The 27,695-nt window shown below is 43.2% G+C and overlaps 1 protein-coding gene across 1 annotated transcript in view; it reads right to left on the bottom strand.

Annotated features, from left to right (window-relative positions):
- Positions 1 to 22,306, bottom strand: part of SLC2A13 (solute carrier family 2 member 13) — a 421,105-nt gene extending 398,799 nt beyond the window's left edge. Inside the window, exon 1 of the mRNA XM_082254444.1 lies at positions 21,569 to 22,306. Within this exon, the coding sequence (XP_082110570.1) occupies positions 21,569 to 22,142 (574 nt within the window). The 5' untranslated portion in view covers positions 22,143 to 22,306. The remainder of the gene's footprint in view (positions 1 to 21,568) is intronic.
- Between the last annotated feature and the right edge of the window lie 5,389 nt (positions 22,307 to 27,695).

Raw genomic sequence — 27,695 nt, 5'->3', positions numbered from 1 at the left:
AAAAACAATTAAACAGAAATAATGCCACCAAGTTTTATACATACATAAAATCTTACTACCTCTAGGTCAATTCAATTAGGTTTGCAACTGTTTCTGCAGAGAAACCCATTCTACTAGTTATGCTAAATGCTGGGCAGCAAGCATCAGTGTCTACAACTACAAGATGTTCAAAAGCTAGAAAACAGATTTAGGAACAAATGTTTTTTGTAAAACTTGGGAGTATATGGCAACAATGCACAAAAAAAATAAATTGTTTAAGTCTTAGACCTAGCTGGGACACATCCCTGCGATTCCAGTAAATGACAGCAGCAGAAGAGGAGGCTAGGAAAGCAGGGTGCTGGAAGTCACCTAGTATCCTAGCAACTACCTGATGGTCTCTATTTTGAGACCCAGTTGTACAATAGCTTCACTGTTGCTTTAAAAACTAATCACCTGGCAAAGGCTTGACGCACCTACTGAAAATTAATTACTGTTACTAAACTGATGGAAACATCTACAAGATCATGCCATTCATACAGAAAAAAAAAAAAAAAAAAAAAAAATGGAGAGGGTAATTCACAATTTTACCATAACCATTCAACTATTTATACAAGTGGTTATAAATAAGTAGCTTAGGGTACAGTAAGGATATAGCGACATCGGGCGGAACCACAGTGCATAGTGGGGGGGAAAGGCATCAGAGACATCCAAACGTGACGTTTTAAGTAAGCAAAAAGACAAAGATATACACCCTTGAGGATCACTATAAAACATACAATAAAAACACTGGGTGAAAGGTATACATTGTTATAGCAAGTACGTTGCTAGGAATGTGGGCTTGTTTTCACTACAAGCACTGTCCTGTATTTTCCCAGCACAGAAAAAAAAAAAAAAAAAAAAAAAAACACACCACACACACGAGAAAGGTCTTTTTTTTTTTCCTTTTAATCAGCACCAATTGCAGTGTATGCTAAATAAATCGTAAACTTCTAGTGCAAATAAATAGGTCCTTAGCCCACACTTTAGTGTGTGGTAAAATGTAGGGTGTATGCGCTATGGAATGCATGCTTATTAAGTGTTCTTGCCATAGGCAAACACAATTACTATTCTTTCACATATAATATTCTTATTATAGTGAAAGTCTAAACGGGAAACTTTGGCATCCTAACTCCTCCCACAGTTTTTACACTACATAGACAATATACCGAAACAAGCGGATCGTTCCTGATCGCGTTGCGATTACTTTTTGGAAGGTTTTGCCAAATGGTTTGGGAAATATCGTCATTTTTGTGGCAAAATTGGCCCCATAGGCATGAATGGCAGAATGCCACTCCCACACACAGTTACTCTGCCCACTCCAGCTGGAGACTACCGGTGGCGGCAAGAACACTTCACAGTTTCTAGTTTTTAATTTCATCCCCATCGCAAACACACCTAAACCTCAGCACACCACAACAACATATTCAATTTAAAAAATAAAAAAATAATGGAATGTTTTAGTATGTGGACTTGTGAGAACGAATGTTAAAATTCCTAAAAATAGCTGAACACATCTGATATTCACAGCAATGCAACTGGTGAAACTGCAGCCAAAGTGTTACTCTGTCTTTTCAGGAAAAAAAAAAAAATGTAGGTTAAGTAAAGGAGAATAGCCAGTCTTGCATAAGCTAGACATCCATAAAAAAGGAGTCGGTTTTTTCTTCATTCAACCACATAAAAATAAAAAAAAAATAAAAGAATTTTAAAAATTCTCTATACACATATTCAAGATGATTGGGGGAATTTTTCCCATTGTCTTTGTATTCCGACAGCAGAGACACTTTGTGCAGCTAAAATCTGACAGGGAGGTTAAAACGGCAGTCAGTCAATCTGTAGATTGACTTCTGTTCATCTACAGTGGCCATACAAGAGTCAAAATTCAGAAGGTCCCTACTAAACCAGTCAAAATTTTGTCCCATGTATGGCCAGCTTAACATCCTCCTCATCCCCGCTTTGTTTACCTCCAGGAATGCTGGGCCATCAGTGCCCATGAAGCAGGTTTAGTGGGCCAGGGACTGAAACCCCTTGCCCTTCTCTACGCAGCCCTTCCAGGACAGACCAAAGAGACTCATGGTGCAAGTGTTGCCCAATCAGAATTGCTCTGGTCCGTCCCAGAAACACTGCACAGAGAAGCGTGGGGGATTTCAAACCAACTGTGTGGGCACTGACACCTAAGCATTGCTGGAGGTAAAGAGGAGTTCCCGTCTGTAAAAAAAATTGTGAGCAGCTACAAATACTGTAGCTGCTGACTTATTAAAAAAGGACCCTTATCCCACAATGTCGGCACCCCGAGTCAATTCAGCCATCGGCTCCGGGTGCAGGCATCTTTACTAAGGGGAAGGGAAGCCTGTTTCCTACTGCACATGTGCAGATTGCGCTGCACTTTCTGAATGGTCCCACTATTTGAGACCTGTATGTCTCCCAGAAGGCGGGGGGGGGGGGGGAATTGGAGGAGGGGCTGGAAATTTTGCAGAACAATGTTCAACGATTGCAGTAACCTTACCCAGAAGTGGGAGCAGGTACCTGATTTTGACAGGTATCCGCTACCCCCTCTCCATGAAAGGTGCCAAGTGTGGCAGGGGGGAGGTGTAGCTCTGCTTTAAGTACAGCAAGGACTAATGAACTGTACAGTGATAGTTCATCTTTTCAGAAAATAACACTTTATAGTAGATGTCAACCCCAAGGCCCCTTTCACACTTTGAGTCCGTCGGCGGACCCCGTTTTTCTCAGCGGTGTGCGAAGACAGAGCTGTCAGGTCCCTGCTGTTTTCTATGGGGGAATTGGATGAGAACTGACTGCCTGTCCATTCTCATCCGATGCCATCCGATCTGCTGGATGGATGGAAAATAGGGTTTCCATCCCTCCAGATTTGACAGACCGGATCGGATGTCTCCGCTGACATCCGATGCCCCATAGAGATGCATGAGGCATCCGTTCAGATCCGCCTGAAAAACTGACAGGCAGTTCTGAACGGTCCACCTGTGTGAAAGGGGCCTTAGGCTTCATTCACACTTGTGAAACTTGTCATGCATTGCAGCCCATTCTTTTCAACTGCAACCGATTGGTGCAGCTTTGAAAAGTTGACTGCATTACTTTAGTGTGACTTTGGTCCAGAGAGTAAAGTTGGATCAAAGTCACACCGGAAATCATGCGACTTTGGGGACTTTAAATACTATTTTTTTTTCCCCAATTCCTTTAGTGCATCTCAGTGTTTGTGCTTTCCTGCAGTTCCATGCAGCCTCTTTTTGTCTACATGCATGCAATCCAGTGGCAGCTACATTTCATTTATCAGAGTGGGCTTCCAGATTGTGGCAACAGCAAAACATTGCTGTGCTTTGTGCGATTGCAGAGGCAACTACATTCTGCAGTTAAAGCGCATAGGACAACACTGGAAAGCAATTGCAATACAGTTACAGAGTGTTGCTCCGTTTAACAGGAAGTAAGTGCACAAGGACAGATATTGGTAGGATCAACAAATGCTTTTATGAAAATAACCGGTTGCTATCCAACTGCCTTGGGAAGCTTGCAGATAGCAATTAAAACAGTTGGTGGATTTACAAAAATACTGTTATTTTTGCTATAAATTAAACCAGTGGGTGAAGCCAATACTGAAAAAATATGTAATTTTTTATTTTTTTTGAATGCCATACAGTGAAATTTTGTTGAATAGTTAACCACTTAAGGACCAAGCCTATTTGACATATTTGCAAGTTGAAAAAGCAGTATTTTTTGCTAGAAAATTACTTAGAACTTCCAAGCAATTACATATATATTTTTTAGCAAAGACTCTGGAGAATAAAATGGAGGTCGTTGCAATAATTTATGTCACACGGTATTTGTGCAGCGGTCTGTCAAAAGCAATTTTTTTGTAATTTTCACTTCACTGAATGTAAAATAAAACTAAACATTAGCCCAATTTTTTTGTATATTGTGAAAGATATCACACCAAATAAAGAGATACCCAACAGGTTACAGTTTAAAATTGATTGTGGAATGGCGACAAACTACTGTAATTAATCCCCATAGGCAACACTTTAAAAATGTTTAGAGTTACAGAGAAGGTCTTTGGCTAGAATTATTGCTCTCACTTTGACTTCACATGTGCAATTTGAACATCTTTTACATTTGTGGGCACGACTTACACACAGGGATGGGGTGCTTTAAAAACCAATTTACTGCATTTTATTTTTTTCAAAAAAAAGTGACAAGTACTCTTTATGGAGGGATCTGGGGGGTCAAAATCTGTTGTTTATGAATACTGTAATTTTTTATTTTTTTTAAATCGGCACCATTGGCAGCCAAGTAAACCAGAAGTGGGTTACTTCATTGGAGACCCGATAGAGGCCGAAACAGACTTAGTTTGGGACTGAACAACTGGCGGACGTACAGAGCCCAGACAGAGTAGAGCAAGGTAGTCCTCTCCAGCTCCTTATAACAGCGGAGATATCACAAAGCCAACCGCTGGCTCTTTAAATAAATGGTACCGGGGTGATGCCTCTAGCTGCAGGCATCACCCCGATATCTGTACGTCGGCTTGAAGTAGATGCAAGTCAGTCATGGCGAACCTTGGCACCCCAGATGTTTTGGAACTACATTTCTCATGATGCTTAACTACACTAAAGAGTGAATGAGCATCATGGGAAATGTAGTTCCAAAACATCTGGGGTGCCAAGGTTCACCATCACTGGTATAGACAGCTTTTTTTGGCCATACTTCACTTCTGGGTCACAGAAGTGGTTTTACTTGCTACAGCCCAGTGTCAGCTTTAGGCTCTAAAAAGGACTGACAGTAATGTAGGTATCCATCCAGATGCCTGAATGGCAGCAGCTGACTCAGCCTCTCTGCGTGATGGTTTACCCCTTCCAGGGCTGTGTGCTGGAGTCACCGCTCTCTGCCTCGGGGAAACTAGGAAATGAGCAATCAGCATTCATGTTCTCAGGCTTAGAGCCAGTGGGGGACAACTGCAGCATTACATTGATCCTGCAGCCATAGAGGTGAGTATCTACAATAGGTTTTTGTTTTGTTGCATTCCGACACTGATTTTTTTTTTTTTTTTTAATTGAAAGCATCACATGTAAAAAAAGATTGAAAAATGACAAAAAAAGTATCTAAAGCTAAAAACTTTTTTTTTAGGTCTAGGTAAGGCTACATTCGCAGACAGTTGATCTGCTAATCGCTGGTGCAATGTTTTACAGGCTTCAAAAGAAAATAACTAATGCACATTTTTTTTACATGCAAAAGGTAAACTTATTTGTTAATAGAAGGTTACAGCCCAATACATACATTTCTTCCTTTGACTGCTCTAAAGTCACACTGGCAACTGACTGAAATTTAAAGTAGAATTTTGGCAGGGGGAAGGGACAGTTTTTAAGGCTAGTTAAGGTAGGCCTGGAATTCCACTAAATCATGCATCTATTTAGAGAGGAAATGGTCTTAGCTGTCACACTTGACTTCACAGGAATACTGATGCACAGGTCTGTAAACCTGTCACAGTTTTTGCTGAAGGAGGTGCAGCCTGATTTGCAATGGTTTCCCCTAATGTGCTTGATAAAATGTCCATGTTGGCTCCTCCTTTTCTAAATGTGCTCCCACAGCAAGCCGCTTGCAAAGGGGCCAGACATGCAGGCTCACTCCTGAGCCAGGTTGTGCACATCTATTTACACAAGTAGCGCAGCTCGGCCCTGCTCTCTCCTCACAGCATTTAGTGACAGCAGCAGGAGCCAATGGCTAACTCTGTCTCAGGGGAGAGAAGAGACACAGCCTTGCACAGTGCTCAATGAATGGAGGACTTAGTGTTTAGGGAGGTGGGGGGACCAAAGCTGTAAAACGCGTTTTTACCCTAATGCAGAGAATGCATTAAGGTAAAAAAAAACAAGTTTGCTTTAGAACCACTTAAGCAGAAATGCATTAGAGAAAAAAAAATTGCATTTAGAACCACTTTAAATAGATTAACAAATTGAAGCCAAAGTTACAGCAATAGTTTTGTTCCTTTTGGTATAAAGGTTTGACATAAACAGCCATTCATTGTAAGCACCCCTTTGTCCTATCCCTGTAAACTGATACATCCAGTAGAGAGCTTTTAAAAAAAAAAAAAAAAAAAAAAACAGTAGAATGACCAGGTAAAAAAAGAAAGACTGAAAGATCTAATGCAGCAATCACATCTAAATTGTTAATCTGCAACATAAATGTTTGCTTTTGGGTTAAATACCGCTGAGGACTATATGGCCTGTTTCTCTCATGGGCTTCATCTTGTATAAGAGCAGTTTGAACAGCAAGCTTTGTGGAAGCTTTTAAAGCGGATCTTCAGTGCATCTGAGCACCACAAACAAAAAACACTATTGGATTCATTTTTAAATATTCAAAAGCAACCCCCCCCCCCCCCCCCATCCATTTTTCCATGCTTTATTTTTTCTAAATAATCACTTTGAAAAACACTCACTACCATTTCTGACCATGGCAACCCTTAGCTCAAGTTTGCATGCAGAAGATGTGCTTAGCTGAGAAAACCTCTCCTCCTTCCTCCCTGAAGACTCCTGAGATGTATGACAATTTGCCTAGGCAGGAAACTAGGAAGTAACTGAAGAAATGTATAAAGAAAACAAAGTTTAACACGTAATTATGATACACTTTCCTAGCTATTTACTTTCACATATTTACTAATGTTAGCAGCATAAGGATTAAAAATAATCCATGTTGATTGGGAGAGTGAAGTTCCACTTTAAAGTACCATCCAAGTCCAGTTTGTAAATGACACCACAGATCCTAGATTGATTGTAACTTTAAAATGGAACTGAAGTTCCACTGTAAAAAAACAGCGAGCAGGCAGGCTTCCTTTGAAGAGACATGCACTGAGTCTTGTGCAACAAAATTATGTGAAGCTCAGCTTGCAGTGCCCTGCCAGTCTCTGGGTACCAGAACAGCCGCTTCCTGCATATGTGTAGGAGTGATATAGCTGCCCCCGCCAGCCAACGAAGAGGCCTGAAAACCGGCACTCAGAAGAAGATGCCAGGGTCGGATTGTTGGGAAAGTTATAGTTGCATAGTAGTTGAGGTTGAAGACAATAGTCCATCCAGTTCAACCTGTTTAGGTGTGTGGCCATAATCTCTCACACTCCTTCATGTTCTGATCCTTAAGATGTATGGAGACTTTAGTTGCCCATTAAAGTAGAACTACACTGCAAGAGCACCACAAACCAGAAAAAGCTATTTAAATTCCTTTTTAATATTCAATGAGCCCCCCATTCACTTTTGCAGAGAAAAACACACACAAAAAAAAAAAAAAAAAAAAAAAAAAAAAAAATAAGCCTGCACGAGTTTAGTCCGAATGCTATACAAATTCAGCCACACAGTTTGTATGGCTCAATTTGCATTGCACAGACATCGCACCAGTGTGAACTGGCACTAAGGGATAAAAAATAGTCAATAGGGGCATGGCGGTAAAGTGATTTCCACTTTAAAGCAGTAAGGGCAGAAGGTTTTTTTTTTTTTTTTTTTTTTTAACCTTACTGCACTCAATGCAGTTAAAGTGTAACTCCACTTTTGTTAAGAAAAAATAAATTCCACTCCGGGTGATCCATGTACATTGCAAGGACTATAACAACCTTTCATGCAGATGCCTACCTTTTGTAGTCCTGAAGAAATCACCGTTTGTTCCTCTGTGCTGAGTGGGTCTAATGGGAGTGGTTTTATAATTATCAATCAGCTGTGCAGCTGCAGAGCACTAGTGAGGAAATCTGCTGGGCCTGCATCCCTTTAGACGTGTTCCAATTTGGAGCATCTCACCAAAAATTAAATTTTTGTCAGAGGATGCCAGAAATCTGACTTCTATCTAAAGCTGGCCATACATTATTCAATTTTCTTGTTCAAATTCCTTTAGATTTACCTTTAACTATGTAGTTCAAGGGCCTGCCTAACTGCATACAAAATTGAAAAAAAAAAAGTGTTCAGGTGTAACCCTATATTATATGGTTTTAGTAAATCTAAAAAGGGAAAACTGCACAATTTATGGCCAGCCTTAGGCAGACTGGGAAAATTGGTGAGCCAATCACACAAGCAGGAAATTATGTTTCTGGGGTGTGGTCAGTACACATTCTGCATAAAAGAACACCTCCGGGTTGCAATATTGCATTTTAGAAAAATACATTGGCCGCAGATTGAAAAGGAAAATACGATTTTTGTAAAATCTTACCAAAAAATTTTTGCTCTGATGTCCAGACAGACGCAGCCTCATCTTCACGAGCCGAGTGGGTTTTGCTGCCACCTGCAGGAGTAGTCTAGGCAGTACGTTAGTACAAAAACTTTTAACGTGTACACGCCCACGGGGCTGTCCCTCCAGGCACAACCCCCACTGCCACAGCCCATCACATCAGCTTATTTGCAAGCAGTGAAGACAAAAGAACCCCCCCATACACAGAGGGGCGGGTGCTGCATCTGTCGATGGACAGAGAAAGATTTTATGGCAAAAATCAACAAAAATCGTATTTTCTCTATTGTCCATCGACAAACGCAGCCTCATCTTCATGAGCTGAGTGGGACATCCCAAAGCAGTATAGGCATGAGGGGGTGGGAAAAACGCGACCAGACAGTAACATCAACTCCAAGAGGCTAAACCTAGCCAACTGGGCAACATGGAGCTCAACCAAAAAACAGGAGCTCACCCAGATAAAGACCCCTAAGAGAATACCAAAATAACAAACCTATGAAACAGCAACTTGCAAAACCTTGCAGCCACAAGAAGCATTCGAAGATGCCAACAAATCCACCTTGTAAAATTTTGTAAAGGCGTGCACAGATGACCAAGTCGCTGCCTTACAAACTTGTACAACAGAGGCCTGATGGCGAAAAGCCCAAGAGGCACTCAGCGCTCTAGTAGAATGCGCCTTCACAGGGAAAGGAGGAACCTGACCCTTGATCAAATAAGCCTGAACAACCATCTGCCTGATCAATCTCGAAATGGTAGCAGCGGACACAGCCAAACCTTTGCGAGGACCGAAAAGAGTCCGACTTCCTGAAGGACCCAGTAACCGTCAGATAACCCTTAATCGCCTGAACCACATCCAAAAAGAGTGCTAGGCAACGTTTTTGTGACGTTTAGGCATCGGACATAAGGCAACACAATGTCTTCATTCAGGTGAAAATCCGACACCGCCTTAGGAAGAAAAGACAGATTAGGTCGGAGGACCACTTTATCCCTGTGGACCACCAAATAAGGCTAACAAGACAGCACTGCCAACACAAACTCAGCCAGCAGAAGTGATAGCCCCTAGGAAGGCAACCTTCTGTGACAAAGAAAGCAGAGAAGTCTCCCTAATATTCTCAAAAGGAGGCTTTTGAAGAACAGACAAAACCAGATAAGAGCCCGCGGCCGTAACGGGGATCTCTGCAGAGGAGCCAGATGACGCACCCCCTGAATTAAAGTGCGAAGCAAACCATTAGTAACCAACGGACGTTGGAAGTAAATAGCCAAGGCCGACTCCTGGCCCTTGATAGTGCCCAACGCCAAGCGCTGCACAACCCCTTCTTTGCAAGAAGGCCAAAACCCTAGCTATAGAGAACAAGTGAGGGTGCAGCTGTAGCGATTCACACCATGAAATGTACGATTTCTACATATGATATTAGATCTTCCTAGGTGTCGACTTCCTGGCCTTCAAAAGGGTAGGAATCACTGAATCAGGGAGAAGCTGTTAAAGCCAGAGACCATAATGTAGGATGGAAGATCGGTCCTTGAGATAGCAGGTCTTCCTGCAGAGGAAGACGCCATGGAGGATCCACAACCATTTTTACCAGTTCTGCGTACCAGCACCACCGAGGCCAGTCTGGTGCCACAAGAATGCTTGGAACGCCTTCTATTGCCACCCGGCGAAAAAACCTCGGCAGGAGAACAAGTGGAGGGAAGGCATAGATCAGGCAAAACTGTCTCCAAGGAGCCACCAGAGCGTCTGACGTCGGCCAGGGGATCCCAAGACCTAGCCAGAAAAACGCTGAACCTTCCCGTTGAGGCGAGACGCAAACAGATCCACCTCCGGAGTCCCCCACCGGGGACACAGGAGTTAAACCTCTGGATGAAGGGACCACTCCCATTGATCCAACACCTGACAACTCAGGTAATCCGCCTGCCAATTCACCACACCCGGGATGTGGACTGCAGAAAGAGCCAAACATTGTGTTCTGCCCACACTAGAATCTCAGCCACCTCCTTGGCCGCCAGGGTACTCCTGGTGCCCCCTTGATGATGGATGTAAGCCACGGCCGTTGCATTGTCTGTCTGAACCCAAACCAGGGAGCCGCGTAGCCGACTCATCCAGTGAAGCAAGCAGAGCTTAATCGCTCTCAGGTCCAGAATATTGATCGGCAAGGAAGACTTTTCCGTGGCCCAAGTTGAAGTCCCGGTGAGGCATCGGCTCGCAGGCCTGTGCCCTTCTGGAAGAGGGGCACCGGCGTGGCTAGGCCTAGGTCGGGACTATAACCTGCTCACGATCGTAGGCCAGACTGGGGGGGGGGGGGGGACCATAAGGATCTAGATTATCCAGTGCGAAGCCCCAGCCGGCATCATTGCTTGTAGATTACTAGGAAAAATCTTCCCTGAACATCAGCTAGCGAGTAAAGAGAAATAAAAAGAAAATATTTGTAAAAGAATAAAAATAAAAAAAACAGACCGGAGTCCCAGCAGGAAACCTAGGTCCTACTCCTTCTCTAGGCAGAAAAACTGATGTGCTGGGCTGTGGCAGTGGGGGTTGTGCCTGGAGGGATAGCCCCGTGGGCATGTACATGTTGAAAGTTTTGTACCAACGTACTGCCAAGAACTCTCCTGCAGGTGGCAGCATAACCCACTCAGCTCATGAAGGTGCGGCTGCGTCTGACGATGGACGACGAGTGTCCTCCTGGCACCTCCAAAGGGATATGGGGTGCCCAGATCTCTTCATAAAGAGTATCCGTCACATGCCTATTACTGTCACAAGGGTGTTAAAATTCCTTGTGACAGCAATAAAAAAATGAATGCAACAGTGTAAAATAAAATAAAAATGTAAAGTGCCCCGTCCTCCCATGCAAAGTCTGGGGATCTAATTAAAATAAAATAATGGATTGTTACATGTGAACAAAAAGGCCCGGACTGGGGGTGGTTAAAGTGGTTGTAAAGCCTGAATGAATCAATGAATGAATGAATGAATGAAGGTATAAAACCTGTGTGCTTCTACCTCCACATTCCCTTCTAATACTCACCTGAGTTCTTGTCGATTCAGTGATGAGCAAGGGAACCTCAGCTGTCCCAGGTCTTTCTCTACCCATTAGCTGAGACAGCAGCAGGAGCTATTGACTCCCACAGCTGTCACAGTAAGTGAACCAATGAGGAAAGAGCGGGGGGTGGGGGGCCGTGTCGCAGCTCTATGTGTCTAAATCAAGAATCCTGACCAACCATCAACATTGTCTGCTAACCCAAGGAGTGCACTTAGAATACTTGGAGATCGTCAGCTGTCCCTTAGCCACAATTGACCTCCTCCGACTCTGAAGAGGACGGGGAGCTCCTCTTTCAAGATGGCTCTGATTTCAATGGCGAACCAGACCAGGCAAAGCCCTAAAAAGATACCCAAATACCCGTTCCCAGCACAGGAAATGCAGGAACTCCTTAAAGCTATCTACATAAGAGGATATACAGGAAGTGCAGACCACCGAATCTGTTCATGATCGGTTAGAAGTATGTGGGAGACCAAACAGGTCCTTTCCGGTCCCCTAAGCTCTTCAAAGAATCCCTAACAAAGAATGGGAATGCCCGGAAAACAATTTTTTTTCCCTAAAGCCCTAAAAAGATTTCCTTTTGAAGAAAAAAAACGTGTCCTGGCCAAATGCCCAAAATTAGGCACATCTTTGGCCAGGGTTTCTAAGAAATCAGATTTATCCTTTGAGGATATGGGTTTCTGAAGGATCGATTGGATAAGAAAATTGATGTGACGCTAAGAAGGGCTTATGCGGCAGGGTTTCAGCCTAACATGGCCAATACCTGTGTATCCAGGAATGGCATTCTGACTTGAACAACTCCATGGTCATCTGGAAAAAGTCCCTGGCACGGAGGAAGTGCTGGATTTCTTATTCTTGATAGAAAAGGGAGTGGCGTATATGGCTGACGCTGTTAGGCCCCTTTCACACAGGCGGACCGTTCAAATACACCTGTCTGGTTTTTTTAGCAGATCTGAACGCCATGCATGTCTATGGGGCATCGGATGTCAGCGGAGACCTGTCCGCTGACATCCGATCCGTCAAATCTGGACAGATGGAAACCCTATTTTCCAGCGGATCGGACAGACGGTTCGTTCCCATCCGATTACACCATAGAGATGCATTGGGACCTGACAGCTGTGTCTCCGCACACAGCGCGGAGACACAGCTGTCACCCTCCTGCTCAGCGGGGGAAATCGGCGGATCGATCTCCCACTGAGATAAATGGAGTCCGTTTGACGGATTCCTAGTGTGAAAGAGCCCTTAGGGTTTCAGCTCGCACCATAAACCTAATCAACTGGGCCAGACGAGCCCTTTGGCTCAAGACCTGGGACGAGAACTACACGTCAAAAAATAGGTTATGCAACATTGCCTTTGTTGGTAGCTTACTGTTCAGTCCTGAGCGCGACAAAGTGTTGCCAAGGTCAGCCAACAAGTCCAAAGGATTCCCGTCCAAAAAGAAAAGAGAAGCCGAAAAAGTTTTTTGCCGCCCTAGAGAAGAAGCTCAATCAAAAGGGGAAAAGACAAACCCCCAACGAAGATGGGTCTTCAACAAAAACAAGGGAAGTCGAACAACCTCTTCCCCAACACTGGGCCCTGCAGTAATAAACCCCAATGATGCCAGCCTACCGGTCGGAGGAAGATTACGGCATTTTTTCCCCTATCAATGGAAAAGTTTCTGTGCAAACCCTTTCATCCTGCAGATAATCGAGGGATACAGGCTAGAATTCATGACAAAGCCACCAACCAGCTTCCATGTCACGTCTCTCCCAGATTCACTACACTTCAGGAAAGCCATGGAGGTAGCGGTCACGGAGCTACTAAAAAGAAAGTGATCATAGAACTACATCCTTCTCAGCAGTGTCGGGTTTCTACTCCCAAGTTATCCTCAGAACAAAAGCCTCAGGCAAACATAGCCTAATCCTAAACCTGAAGGGCCTCAACCGATCAATCCAATACAGGAAGTTCAAGATGGAAACCATCTTCTCAGTGAGATCCTTGCTTACAGAGGCGGCCTATCTAGTAACCTTCGACCTGAAGGACGCTTAACTGCTTGTCCTGATCAATCCAGGCCATCAGATTTCTGAGGTTTGCTATCCGAGCAAAAAGGCAAATTCATCTCTTCTAGTACCAGGCTCTCCCTTTTGGAATTTCGTCAGCACCTCGAGGTTCACAAAAATCATGGCGGAAGTCAAGCAGGAGTCAGATTGAAAGGAGTCCAGATATGGTACTACTTTCTAATCTATGGTAAGACAAAAGCAAAAGTGTTGGCAAACCTTCAAACAACCAAACTTTTCCTTACCTCATTAGGCTGGAAAATCAAACACACAAAAATCAAACAATCCAATCACAGAGGATGGTATTTCTGGGTTACACTATCGATTCAGTGGCCCAAAGGATCTTCTTGCTGGAGGACAAAAACTGACCAACGCGTCAAAACAGCAGATGACCGCAACCAGAAGAAACATAATGGTCCTCCTAGGCCTCATGTCGGTTTCCATTCCAGGGGTTCAATTGGGCCAATGAGAGCACTACAGTGCCATCTCTTAAGCCATTGGGATGGCAAGACAACTTTGCTGGAGAAAATCTCCACCCCCCCCTTATCAGAAAGTCCTTAGCTTGGTGGCTAAAAAAGGACTCGCTGACAAAGGGAAGGCTCTGGCCTATCTAGGTCAGAGTCATCACAGACACAAGATCCTTGGTTGGGGAGCCCACATAGGCCACCAGGTAAGACATGGAGCCTGGAACTATACGGGAGCCAGAAGTTTCCCCTAACTTAAGGGAGCTTGCAGTAGTACGGGAATCCCTGCTCGCTTTTCAGAAAAACGACGGGCAGACACATCCAGGTGCTGTCGGACAATGTCACGACGATGGTTTATATCAACCACCAAGGGGACACGCGTTCAGAAAAACCTCATGAAAGTTACTCATGACCTATCTTGGGCAGAAACTCATCTGCTCTCCCAAGGAGATGGTCAATGTTCTTGCATATCTACTAAGAAGCAGACAGCTGGATCCAACAGAATGGGAGCTGAACCACAATCTCCTCAGCACTCTCCAAGAGGAGGTTCCCGAGAATTGGACCTGTTCACCATAGCGAACAACAAGAAAGTAGCAAATTATATCTACTTGAAGATAATTCTTTAGGGATAGACTACCTGTTTTTTCCTTGGCGATTCAACCTCACCTACGCATTTCCACCAATCCCAACTCATTCCAAGGGCAATCGGGAAGATTCGGCTAGAGGGGATAAGAGTGATTCTTCTAGAGCCTTACTGGCCAAAAAGAAATTGGATCCAATCTGCAGCATCTTGTATATTTATTAAGAGAGTAAAATAATCACAAAAGGAGACATGGGCATGGTTCATGCCTCTGAAAAAGATGGCAGAAGAGGACCCTTGGATCCTACCAAGCCCGAGTGATCTATAACACATCAGGAGCTTATCACCCACAAATCCAAACCTTGAAACTTTCAGCATGGATCCTGAACGGTGCACGCTGCTAGACAAGGGACACAACCAAGGTTGTAGATAAGCTACTACAAAAGTAGGAAGCCAGTAACCAAAAAGATATACAGCAGAGTGTGGAAGAAATATACATCAAAAAAATGTGGTCCACAAATAAAAGTCTGCAGAGCATAAGTACCATTCTAGACTTCCTTCTGGAGGGTGCAGAATCGGGGCTAGCAGTGAGTACCCTCAAGGTCCAGACGGCAGCCCTATCCATCTTCCTTGACAGGCCGATCAAAAATAATTTGTTAGTCAAAAGACTTTTCAAATCCATCGAGAGAGCCCATCCCAGCAAGTGCCTGAGGGAAGCCCCCTGGGACCTCTCATTGGTGCTCAAAGCCCTCACCAGAGACCCTTTTTAATCTCTCGCGGAGGCATCTCTTAAACACCTCACCCTTAAGGTAGCATTACTGGTTGCCATCGGCAAGGCGTGTAAGTGAGCTACAAGCCTGTCCATAAAAAACATTCCTCACAATCTTTCCAGATAAGCTGGTACTCCAAACAGATCCTCTGGTTCCTCCCTAAAGTCACATTGGCATTTCATCGATCACAAGAAGTGGTATTACCATCTTTTTGCCAGAGTTCTAATCAGGGAGAAGTTTTCGCTACAGTGGACGTCAGGAGGCACGCCCTACGTTATTTGGAGGTCATTAAACCTTTCAGGAAGGCGTTCAACCTCATCATATTGTTTGAAGGCGCTAACAAGGGAAAAATCTGCATCTGAAACTTCTATAGCCAGCTAGAACAAGAGGGCGATAGACACGGCCTACTCGACTTAAATCAAGATGGGAAGGCTCACTCCACTCGCTCTGTAGCTACTTCCGAGGCAGAAAAGGCTGGGGCATCCATCAAGCAAATTTGCCGAGCAGCCACCTGGTCCAGTGACTCCACTTTCGTGCAACACTTCAGGATTTATCTGGTCTACACTCAGGATCTTGCCTATGGTCGTAAGGTCCTGCAAGCAGTAGTCCCACCCTAAGTATGCATCGTTGTGGTCTCGTGTGACCATTGTGGAGGATGACTTGGGAAAGTCTGAGTTATTACCTGATAACTCCCTTTCCAGGAGTCCTCCAGGACGGTGTACCTCCACCCTTACTAATGGGAAATTGTAAACTAGATATATCAGGTTGTTAGCCTTTGCTGTCCAGGGCATCTTTACAGGACTGGCGGCCTTTTTAAACCCATCTGTGCTTGAGTTTCCTGTAGGAGCCTATCTCTCACGTGACCATCCTGGAAAGGGAGTGTACAAGTAATAAATCTGACTTTTTGCAAAATTGTCTGTTTACAGCGTAAGAAAAAAAAAAAAAAAAAAAAAAAATACGCAGGTGATTAAACACCACCAAAAGAAATATTTTTCTAGGGAAAAAAAAAGGGACATAAGATTGTTTGGGTACAGCGTTGCATGAATGCGCAATTATCAGTGACTTATCGTAAAAAATGGCTTGGTCATGAAGGGGGGGGGGTAAATCTTCCAAAGGGCAAGTGGTTAAAGAGGAGCTCCAGTCATTTATATGTTTATTAAAGTAGTACAAAGTTTTTTTGGCTGTACTTCTATGGATTCACAGGAGTGCAGTTTGTTTTCAGCAGACATGAGGCTGACGCCACAGAGCCAGTCCAGGCTTGGGCAAAATTTTGACAAGGAAGTCAGAATCCGCCCACATGCCTGGACACCCTCCACAGACCAGCGCTCCAGTGAGTAGTCACCAGCTCTCTGTTTAGGGAGCCCTGAGAACACTGCGATTGGTGGTGTTGGATCACTCAGTTCTCAGTGTTAGAGGCTACAGATGCTGCATCAGACTGATGCTGCATCCACCTAGTCAAGTATGATAGGGGGGAAAAAAAGCCACATATTTCTGTTATAAAAGTCAACAGTTACAAAAAGTGTAGCTGCTGAACACACTCACCTGCCTGTCCCAGGATCCAGCTCACCCAAGCTATTGCTTGTCTCCCTCTTCTTTCTCCGGCATTCCAACTGTGGGCACTTGACTGACAGCTTACAGCTTTACAGCCGGTTGCGCACTACGCATGCGTGGTATTGTAGCTATTCACCAGCACACCAAGGATCTTCTTCATCCAAATGGTTTTTAATTAACCACTTCCAGACTGCCCGCTGCAGTTTTACATCAAATACTCGGGTTATGGCAGCTATTTTTTTATTACTGGGCGGGAGGTCCTCTATTACATAAAAGTGGTCCCAGTGGCGGATTTGCCGCAGAATCACTTTTGTGGGCAGCGGGAGACGTGCGTCCCGCCACTTCCCAGTCGTTTTACCTGCTTATAGGAGCGGGGAAAAAATCCCATCCTTTCCCCTCCTAGGCAGGAAGTCAAGCGAGGGCAAGCTGGCCCCCACTCCACTATGGTCTTGGGAGGACCGGAGAGAACGCATACGTCGCTTCCTCCAAACGGCTTTAAAGGGCCCATTTTTTTGCTTTTTAGTGTAGATTTTAAATATAGTTTGGGGGTTCTAAGTAATTTTGCATTTCGGAGTCACACAGGACCCTTCCTCAGGCATGTGAGGAGGGGGTCCAGCACAACTCTGAGCTACACTGTTTAGTGATTTGATCTCTCTTTAACCACTTAAGGACCAGGTCTATTTGTGACACTTGTTTACAAATTAAAAATTAAGATTTTTTGCCAGAAACCCCCAAACATTTTTTTTTAGCAAAGACTCTGGAGAATAAAACTGCAGTCGTTGCAATATTTTTTGTCACGCTGTATTTGCGCAGCAGTCTTTCAAACGCAATTTTTTTGGGAAAAAAATACATTTCACTGCATTTAAATAAACTAATCAGTAAATTTAGCCCAATTTTTTTCTATAATGTAAATTTAGCCAAATTTTTCTGTTTTGTGATGCGATTTTTATTTAATTAAAAACCATTTGGACAAGGATGATCCTTGGTGTGCTGGCAAATATCTACATTATCATGCATGTTCCAGTATCCAGCTGACCGGTCATTGCAGCACCGGGTACTTTAAAAGCTCCTTCCAGGAATGTTTGCAATGGGAATATGGACTGTCTGCGCATGTATGAGTCTCGCTGTGTGTCTTGAATGGTCCGGTCCGGCAGTCAACTGGGTCCCAAATGACTACAGGAAGGGGGGAGAGAAGAACTTCTGCTTGGATAGCCTAGAGGAAGTGGGAACCTGTATAAACTATTCATCCCCCCACCCCCCCCAAAAAAAAAATTACATGCCAAAAGTGGTAGGGGAGGGAGGTGGGCTTACTTAGAGCTGAACTTCACCTTTTGGGTAGAGTTCTGCTCTAAAGTAATACTAAAGTCCTTTTTTTTTTGGTAAAATTACATACATTATACTTACCTGCTATGTGTAATGGTTTTTCAAGAGCAGCCCCGAGCCTCCCTTTTTCGGGTCCTTCTTTGGTACTCCTAGCCCCTCCCTCCTGTTGAGTGCCCCCACAGCAAGCAGCTTGTTATGGGGGCACCCAAGCCTCCATTCAGACAAAGGGCTATGGCCCAGCCACGCCCCCTTTCTCTCCTCATATGCTCACTGACTTGGATTGACAGCAGCTGAAGCCAATAGCACTGCTGTCTCAGCCAACATGGGGTGGGGGGGGGGGGGGGGGAGTCATGGACAGCAGAGTTTCTTGTGCAACATCGCTGGATATAGATGGGGCTCAGGTAAGTATGTTTTTTTAGCCTAATGCATACAACCACTTTAAGGCTTTGTTCATACCATGGTGTTCTGAATCACAGGGTGGAATCGCTGCAAAATGTGGGACGTGCTTGTGATCCCCGTTACTTTCAATGGCACTCTAATCATAGCACAATTATGCTGGGATTGTCACCCGACGAACCACAAAAAAATTACACGAACAGAATTGCAGGACGCTTGTTGCCGAAAAGAAGTTCTGGAACTTCTTTTGGGCGACAGGCGTCGCGCAATTCTGTTTGCGCCATTGGTCAGGCAACAACCGTGCCGCTATTGGGGTGCCATTGAAAGTAACGGGGATCGTGGGCAGAATCGCAGTGATTTCACCCGCGATCTGGAGCGCTGTGGTGTGAACGGAACCTAAGGCCCCATGCACACAGGACGTTTAACTCTTAGAATAAAGCAGCGTTTTTGCAGAAAAATTGCTGATGGTTGTAAAAGGGTCTTAAGCTTTTAGGAGCTTTTATAGGCATCAAGCTCTCAGACCTTAATTCATTTAATTGGCCATGAATAATTATTTTTTTTTTTCTGGTCATTAAAAGTAATGCTCAAGCACTAACGTTTAGCAGCTGTTAGTAGCTTCAAATGTTTTTTTTCTGCCCTGAATGCACTGGCAGTGGTTTTTACTTTCCTGCCTCTAAGGCCCTGTCCACACCTGAGCGTTTTTCAGCTTGTAAAACGCTCATCTCTGAAGTCTCAAATGCCCAACTAGCAAAATCCCATTCATTTCAATGGCCCCCTGTTCACATGAGCGTTTTGTCGCCTAAGTTCAAAAATATACATGAGCTTCTTTTTGGCAGACTGCAGATGTCTTATGTTAGATGTCAATGCCTGCCTCCAAACATCTGCAAAAAAATCCCCCCCAAAAAAACGCCTGAAAATGATACGCTCAGGTGTGAATGAAGCCTTTAGGCCTCATGCACACTGGACGTTCTCAAAACGCCAGTAAAAAGCTGTAGAAGGAGTTTTTTTGCAGTAGAGTTTTTCCCACTGCGGGTTCCTGCATTGCACCCGACTCGCAGGCAGTTCACACTGCCATATGCGAACTGCTGGGAGTGTCAATGCTAAGTTAATGACAGCCCCAGATCAGTTTGCATATCGCAGTGCTGTCAATTAGGGCAGAAATCGGATCCCATGGGTGTGAACACCCTTGAGATCAGATTCTAGTGCGGACCAAAAAAAAGGGTCCTGCACGACTTTAGTCCGAATGCGATGCAAACTCAGCCATACAATCTGAATTTTTCATTGCACAGATATTGTATGCGATTTGTCTACCCATGCTATTGTGTGAGTATTGGCGCTGCCTGGATTATATCAAAATATAGCTGCTGATTTCACTAGAATTAGCATTCAATCATAAAGCGCAATATGATTTTATATATATATATATATATATATATATATATATATATATATATATACACACACACACACACACACACACACACATACACACACACACACAATATTGAAAAGGCTGCACCATTACTCACATGCACTTCAGCACTTGTTCATCGAATGCGATTTGCATAGCAGTGCAAATCACATGCGACGTCCGACATTGCTATAGTGTCAACCGGCACTTGGAGGATTTTTACAGCTGAAAAACTCATCTCAAAACCAACTAGTTCTGGGGTTTTTTTTTCCCCAGCCAGAAAACGCCCCTTCCGAAAACTGCTGATAACAGCCTGTGTGTGCATGGACACATAGGATAACATGCTGGGAAGTTTAGTGGCTGTAGAAAAAAAAAAAAAATGTCTGACAACAAGAACAGCAGCTGTAAACGTCCAGTGTGCATGAGGCCTAAGTCCCAGTTCACACATATGCAATGTCAGCCATCGCATGTGATTCACAGCGCACTGCTCTACAAATCACATGTGAAGTCTGTGCGTTGCGAATTCAGCCATACAGATTGTATGGCTAAATTCACATCACTTTCGGACAAAAGCCGCACAGGACCCTTTTTTTGGTCTGCACCAGAATCTGATCGCATGCGTGTTCACACCTATGCGTTCTGATTCATGTCTGATCTGACAGTTTGCACTGCGATATGCGACCTGATCTGGTGGTGTCGTTGATTTTATATTGACACCACCAGCAACTCCCATATGGCAGTGTGAACTGTCTGCGAGTTGAGTGCAATGCGGGAACCTGCAGTGGATTTGCAAGGCTCCCGCATCGCATATGTGTGAACCGGCACTAAAAGTTCCTGCAAGCTTATGTGTACATGGACACATATGCTAACACGGAGGAGCGTTTAAAGTAGGGATCAACCGATTATCAGTACCACCGATATATCGGGGGCTGATATGCACTTTCCCCGATATATCGGAACCGACCCCTGAAGTTACTGATATTTCGGGAAAGTGCTTGTACGGGAGCGATGCCTGCAGATAGAGGCATTACCCCGGTATCGGTGTCCAGAGCCGCCGGTCTGCTGTCTAATGACAACCGATGTGGCTGAGAAGGACAAGGAGCGGGAGGGGACGTGGGGACGCCTATATGCACGGCCGCTGAACAGAAGACCCGATCAAAGCTGCATTCCGCTCTGATTGGGTCTCCATGTAAAAAACCCGGAAGTGATGTTATGAAGTTACTTCCGGGTACTCGGCGCCACATTCAAAAAACTGAGAGCATTTAAAACAGCCAGATTTGGCGTTTTGAATGCTTTTCAGTGCCGAGAAGGGGTTTGGGGTCTTTTAGACCCCCAGATCCCTCCTCAAGAGTACCTGGAAAAAAAAAAAAATTGTACATACCCGAAATTATCGGCCGATACCAATATCTGATGACCAAAATATCGGTATTAAAAAAAAAAAAAAAAAAAAAAAAAAAACACGATATCGTTCGATCACTAGTTTAAAGGCAGGAAAAAAAAAAAAAAAAAAAATCAGACACCCCTAGAAGCAGCTGTAAAAACATCCTGTGTGCATGAGTCCTGAGCAAACTGCTAACAGGCTTTCAACAAGTGCTGAAGCCCACTAGCAGCTTGTATAAAGCGGCAATCAGCACTCCTATTCGGATCGGTATTGAACATTAAGAAATTGGAGCTGAATGGTACTTTAAAAGCTTGCCGATCAGACGTGTCATGTACAAGCTGATGAGAGTTGAGTGTCGGTCCTCCAAGCTGTGTGTAGAGTTTGGTCCCTGATCAGCAGGCACTTACCGATACCGAGTCCCACCACCACCCGGCCCCCCAGCAGGGTCTCCTTGTCCCGGGCAGCGGCCAGCAGCGCAGCTCCCGCCATGAACATCAGGCTGGCCAGAAGGATGCACGGTCTGCGCCCCACAACTCCATTCAGCACCCCGCCTGCCAGAGCCGACAACGCCGCCGCCCCCACCGTACTGGACACCAGCAGCTCCTGCCACAGCGCCGACAGGTTCATGTCCTTCTTCAGCAGCAGCATGGCCCCCGACACCACCCCGGTGTCATAGCCGAACAAGAAGCCCCCCAGGGCGGAGAACACCGACACCACATACACGAAAGCCGGGGTATCATCCTGCTGGAATTGCCGGCGGGCCGCCCGCTCCAGCTCTCCGCCTGACGAGGACGGCCCCGCCGAGCCCCCGGTGCCCTGACTGTTAATGCTGCTGCACGAGTCGGCGGCAATAAGGCTCCTCTCCCCGGCTCCTTCCTCCTGCTGCTGAGGCGGCGGAGGCTTCCTCCTCTTCTTCTCCCCCATTAGGTTGCTCAGGCTCCGCAGGGTGTACTCCACATTGTCGCTGGCTTTGCGGGACATAGGTGGTGACTGGTGAGGCCGCTCAGGTCTACACGTGTGGAGCCTACAAGAGCAGTCCGGAGCACAGCATCCTACTTTACGGCCACTTTCTACCTCTTCCCTCCAGGTGACTCTATGGACCCGAGCTTCCCCTCACAGGCTTGCAAAGCGGGCGGCCGCACACACTCTCCCAGCTCTCACACTGGAAAAGAACGCTGTCCAAACTGGAGGGGCGGGGCTGGGCTCGTCACATGACAGGCGGCAGCTGATTCTCTGACGTCACCGGGAGGCTTCAGAGGTGTTTTCGCCTCCAGTCAGTAGCCTTTTCATATCCGTGTACTGCTCAGATCCGGGAGCGGCTCATCCTCATATAATGAGAGTCATCAGGCATCATAGGGCGATGAAACCCGGCAGCTGCACTCCACTCTATGCAAAAAGCGTATTAGCCCTCTAAGCAAGCACTGCTCACATAGATTTGCTGATTGAACGCTACAAACAAACACAGCTATTTTTTTTTTTGGCAATCGAAAAAGCGATCGCACGAGATCGAATGAACCAAGGGGGTTAGCGCACATTGTTTCCATAATAAAAAAATATCAATCATGAAAATAAATAAATCTGATAATGCAGATAAAACAGTGGTCAAACAATAATAATAAAAAAAGATCAATCATGAAAAAAAAAAGATAAACCTGATAATGCAGATAGAACAGAGTGGTCAAACAATAATAATAAAAAAAGACCAATCATGAAAAAAAAAAAGATAAATCTGATAATGCAGATAGAGAGAACAGAGTGGTCAAACAATAATAATTAAAATAAAAAAGACCAATCATGAAAAAAAGTTGAATCTGATAATGCAGATAGGAGAGGAGTGGTAAAATAATAATAATAAAAAGATAAATCTGATAATGCACATAGAGTGTACAACATGGTCAAACAATTAAAATTGAAAAAAAAGGTCAATCATGGAAAAAAAAAAGATAAATCTGATAATGCAGATAGAGAGAACAGAGTGGTCAAACAATAATAATAATAAAAAAAGACCAATCATGAAAAAAGATAAATCTGATAATGCAGATAGAGAGAACAGAGTGGTCAAACAATAATAATAAAAAAAGATCAATCATGAAAAAAAAAAAAAAGATAAATCTGATAATGCAGATAGAGAGAACAGAGTGGTCAAACAATAATAATAATAATAAAAAGACCAATCATGAAAAAAGATAAATCTGATAATGCAGATAGAACAGAGTGGTCAAACAATAATAATAAAAAAAGATCAATCATGAAAAAAAAAAAAAGATGAATCTGATAATGCAGATAGAGAGAACAGAGTAGTCAAACAATAATAATTAGAATAAAAAAGACCAATCATGAACAAAAGATCAATCTGATAATGCAGATAGGAGAGGAGTGGTAAAATAATAATAAAATGATAAATCTGATAATGCACATAGAGTGTACGACATGGTCAAACAATAACCATTTAAAAAAAAAGGTCAATCATGAAAAAAAGATCAATCTGATAATGCAGATAGAGAGAACGGTGTGGTCAAACAATAATGCTAATAAAAAAAAAAAAACAATAAATTATGAGAAAAAAATATCAATCTGATAATGCACATAGTGAAAACAGCATGGTCAAACAATAATAATATAAAAAAAGAGAAATCTGATCAAAAGCAGCCTTGTTTTTTACTGCCACAGTTTGTTCTGCCGAGTTGCATTCAAATTTATTGAAAAAGAAAGTAGCGGCAGTCGATCTTGGCTTTTGATCAACCAGAAATGGAATTGACTGGCAGATCGATTGGATCGGCACACCTGTAGTTCACAGAAGAGTTTATCAAATAAAATCAGCAAACAATATTTGGACTTTTTTGGTACACCAGGCACACAGTACAACACTATATTTATAAAAAAAAAACATTAATATTTTATTACGTAAGTGGGCATGTGGAAGCCACTGAAACATTTTAGTGTATGCAATTTGAGGAAATAAATATTTGACTATGGAATGGCGTGGCACTCCAATATTCTTTTCTGTGGATATCAACAAATTATTTCAGCTTTGATAAGTCCTATCTATGCATGCAGGGGTTTGATCACTCAAAATCAATTAGGGTGATCCTTCATTTTACCCAAGAAGAAACTCCTGTCTTGTGTGTATGATTTGTGAACCACTCTTTTTGCCTCAAAGAGCATAAGGTTATCACTATACTGTACATCTCTTTAGAGATACATAGAATTTTGGGCAATTTGTCTTAAAGTGGTTGTAAACTTCAGACATGAAATATGAACACAGCATATCCTTCTATTCTGTGTGCTTGTCTCTAGCCAAAGCACTGTGTGTGATCTTTCTCAGAGCTCTGCATGGGTCACTCCTAACAGCTTTCCCTAAATGCAAGAGATAATTGGTGATGGGGGAGGAGAGCTCCAGCACACAGTCTGTGATTGACAGCCATAGCTGTGCATGTTCCCATGTACTGTAAGGAGAGAGGTGTGTCTCTTTCCTCCAATCAGGGTCCAGAGCTCTCCTCACTGAGCTCTGCACTGTGAGACTTCATATCCCCGCCCCCTGCCCAAAGCTGAGGGATGCTGTGTAAAATTACTGTTTTGGAAGGCTGTAGAGAAGAGGGGACTGCAGATAAAAGAACAATGTACTTAGGAAGATTTGTTTCATCCCTGTCTATCATGCCTTGGCCTAGTCACTTCACTATGTAAGGGTTTTCAACCACTTTAATCAATTGCATGATCTTCAGAAACAATATATTGCACATCATTCCCACATAACATAGAATAAAATATTTTTTACTTTAAAACCCCTTTAACCACTTCCCGACTGCCGCACGACTATTTACATCGGCAGTCAGCCCCTTACAGGCAAAGCGACGTAGGGCTACGTCGCTAGCCTGTAAGGGTTTTGGGATCGGGCGCGCGCCCCCCCCGCGCGTGTGCCCGGGGCGGACCCGATGTCCGCCGGGCACTCGCGAACGTCAGTGACAGCGGGAGAAAGGCAGGCGGCTAGTGTAAACAAAGCCGCCTGTCATTCTCCCCTGTGTAAGAATGGTGATCAAACTGTTCTACTATGTAGGACCGTTGATCACTGTTCTTACACATCAAGCCACAGCCAATCACAGTTAGAAACACGCCCCTAGGAACACACTTAACCCCTCCCTCTCAAAAAAAGTTAACCCCTTCACTGCCAGTGTCATTTTTACAGGAACAGTGCATATGTATAGCACTGATTACTGTAGTAATGTCACTGGTAACCCCAAAAGTGTCAAAAATGTCAGTCAAGGGTCCGATCTGTTCCGCCCCAATGTCGCAGTCCCGCAAAAAAAATCGCAGATTGCCGCCATTACGCGTTAAAAAAAAAACAACAAAAATGACAAAAATCTTTCCCTTTGTTAGTAAACGCAATAACTTTTGCGCAAACCAATCAAAATACGATTTTTGCGATTTTTTTTACCAAACATATGGTAAAAAAAAAATTGGCCTAAAATGTTAAAAAATTTTGATTTTTACTTTTTTTTTGGGAGAATTTCATATAAAAAAATGTGAAAAATATTGTTATTTTTGCAAAATTGATGCTCTTTTTTTGTTTATAGCGCATGATCAAAAAATCGCACAGGTGATCAAATACCACCAAAAGAAAGCCCTGTTTGTGGGAAAAAAGGATGCCAAATTCGTTTAGGTACAGCATCGCACAACCGCGCAATTGTCCGTTAAATTCACACAGTGCCGAATCGCAAAATAGGCCCTTTTCAGGAAGGGGGTAAAATCCTACGGGGCTTAAGTGGTTAAGGCCAATACAAATGTCTATAACATACAGAGACATTTCAGTATACAGTGTAAGCTATTTTGCTTCAATTCTACCAGTCCCTGATTTTTAGAAGAAGGCTCCCCATGTAATTTAGTTATTATTATTGTGCCAGCATGCCACATGCTTGATGGATGTGGCCTGCGGGATGCAACTGTGCACTTTATGCCCCACTGCTAGTGCCCTTGCTTTGCATGAGCCATTGTACTGTAGTATTGGGCTAGCAAAGCGCATTCAAGTATTTGGGATGTAATTGTGGAGAGGTAGATGGTCTCAGATAAATACTTTTTTATTTATATTTTGGTTCATTTTAAAGCGATGGAAAGATCTAGTACAGAATTAGTCAAGTAGAGAACATGTAGTTAAAATCAGTAAACCACAAGAGACAAGTCAGTGCATGTGCCTTCAGTGGATTTTTTCCAACAGCCTAATTAAATATCAATAGGAATGAGAGAGATGATCAATTTTAGAACTACGAAACCTCAAAGAAAATAATGTATACATCAAATGTACGTCAGTCCTACCAGTCACTGTAAATGAATAGCCTTTCTCATAGATAACACAAAAAAGAGATATTCTCTTTTTTTTAGCCTCTTTAGACAGTTCTTACTAACCAGTGTATCACAGCAGTTCCTTATGTAATGCTATATAAAATAATGATATACTCTTTACGGGAATACACAGACACATAATACGTGGTGTTGTATTCATTGATGTTAGCTAAAAGTGTCTGATTTGTTCACTTGTTATTTGTTATTACATGCTAATAAAATATAAAAATCTTAATTATTTTCCACTATACTGACACAAGAAAATGTTCAAATGACTGACAATTTTAACTGACACACTGGCCTATAAAAGATACACATGTATTGCCATAGACCAGTGTTTTCCCATACAATATAATGAATGCGTCATTAAAATCAAAAGAGATTATTTTTATCTCAGTAGAATGACTTAAAGTCCTTGAAAATGATAACGATTGGGGGAGGGGGTCTTATGGGGAATAGTCTTATTAAGAACCAGGAACAGGAAAGTACTTAGTTAAGCTGATGTATACATCTGTTCTGGAGAGAAGCAATATAAAATCGCATCAGGAAATAGGCAGAGAATGAAAAATGACAGGAATCAGCACCAGGGATAGCACACATGCAAGCCACCTGACTATGTTAACAATGTAAACCAGCGAGCATACAGGAAGAACCAGTTATTCTAACCAATCAAAAAAAATATGTGTAATATTTTATTTTTAGTCATGGAAAAGCATGAAGAACAGGTAGATAATTAAGAATAAATGTTTATAATAATAGCTTACGGATTCATTTCTACATCAAACTAAGGCCAGTATCCCAGCGGCTTAGGGTGATACTCAGGATGTTTGTAATACAGACCCAGTTTAAATCCTGCAGAGCCTGATCAGTAGTAATGAAAATATGGTTAATTAAATATTAATTATGTTTGTGGATGTTCTGTAGCCTTCTACTGTACAGCAGTTGAAAAAAATAAATATTTAAATATTTAATATTTTATTTGAATAATTTGTACAGGAAAAGAAACAGCAATAGAAAATGCATATATGTTTTTGATTTTATATCTATAAATAAATATATATATATATATATATATATATATATATATATATATATATATATATATATATTTACACTATATTACCAAAAGTATTGGGACGCCTGCCATTACACACACATGAACTTTAATGGCATCCCAGTCTAAGGATGCTTTCACACGAG

Source organism: Pelophylax lessonae, assembly GCF_965119305.1.
Source record: "Pelophylax lessonae genome assembly, chromosome: 4".
Classification (NCBI taxonomy): Eukaryota; Metazoa; Chordata; class Amphibia; order Anura; family Ranidae; genus Pelophylax; species Pelophylax lessonae.
The sequence above is the reverse complement of the archived record's forward strand: the minus strand, read 5'-3'. Positions and strand labels throughout refer to the sequence as shown.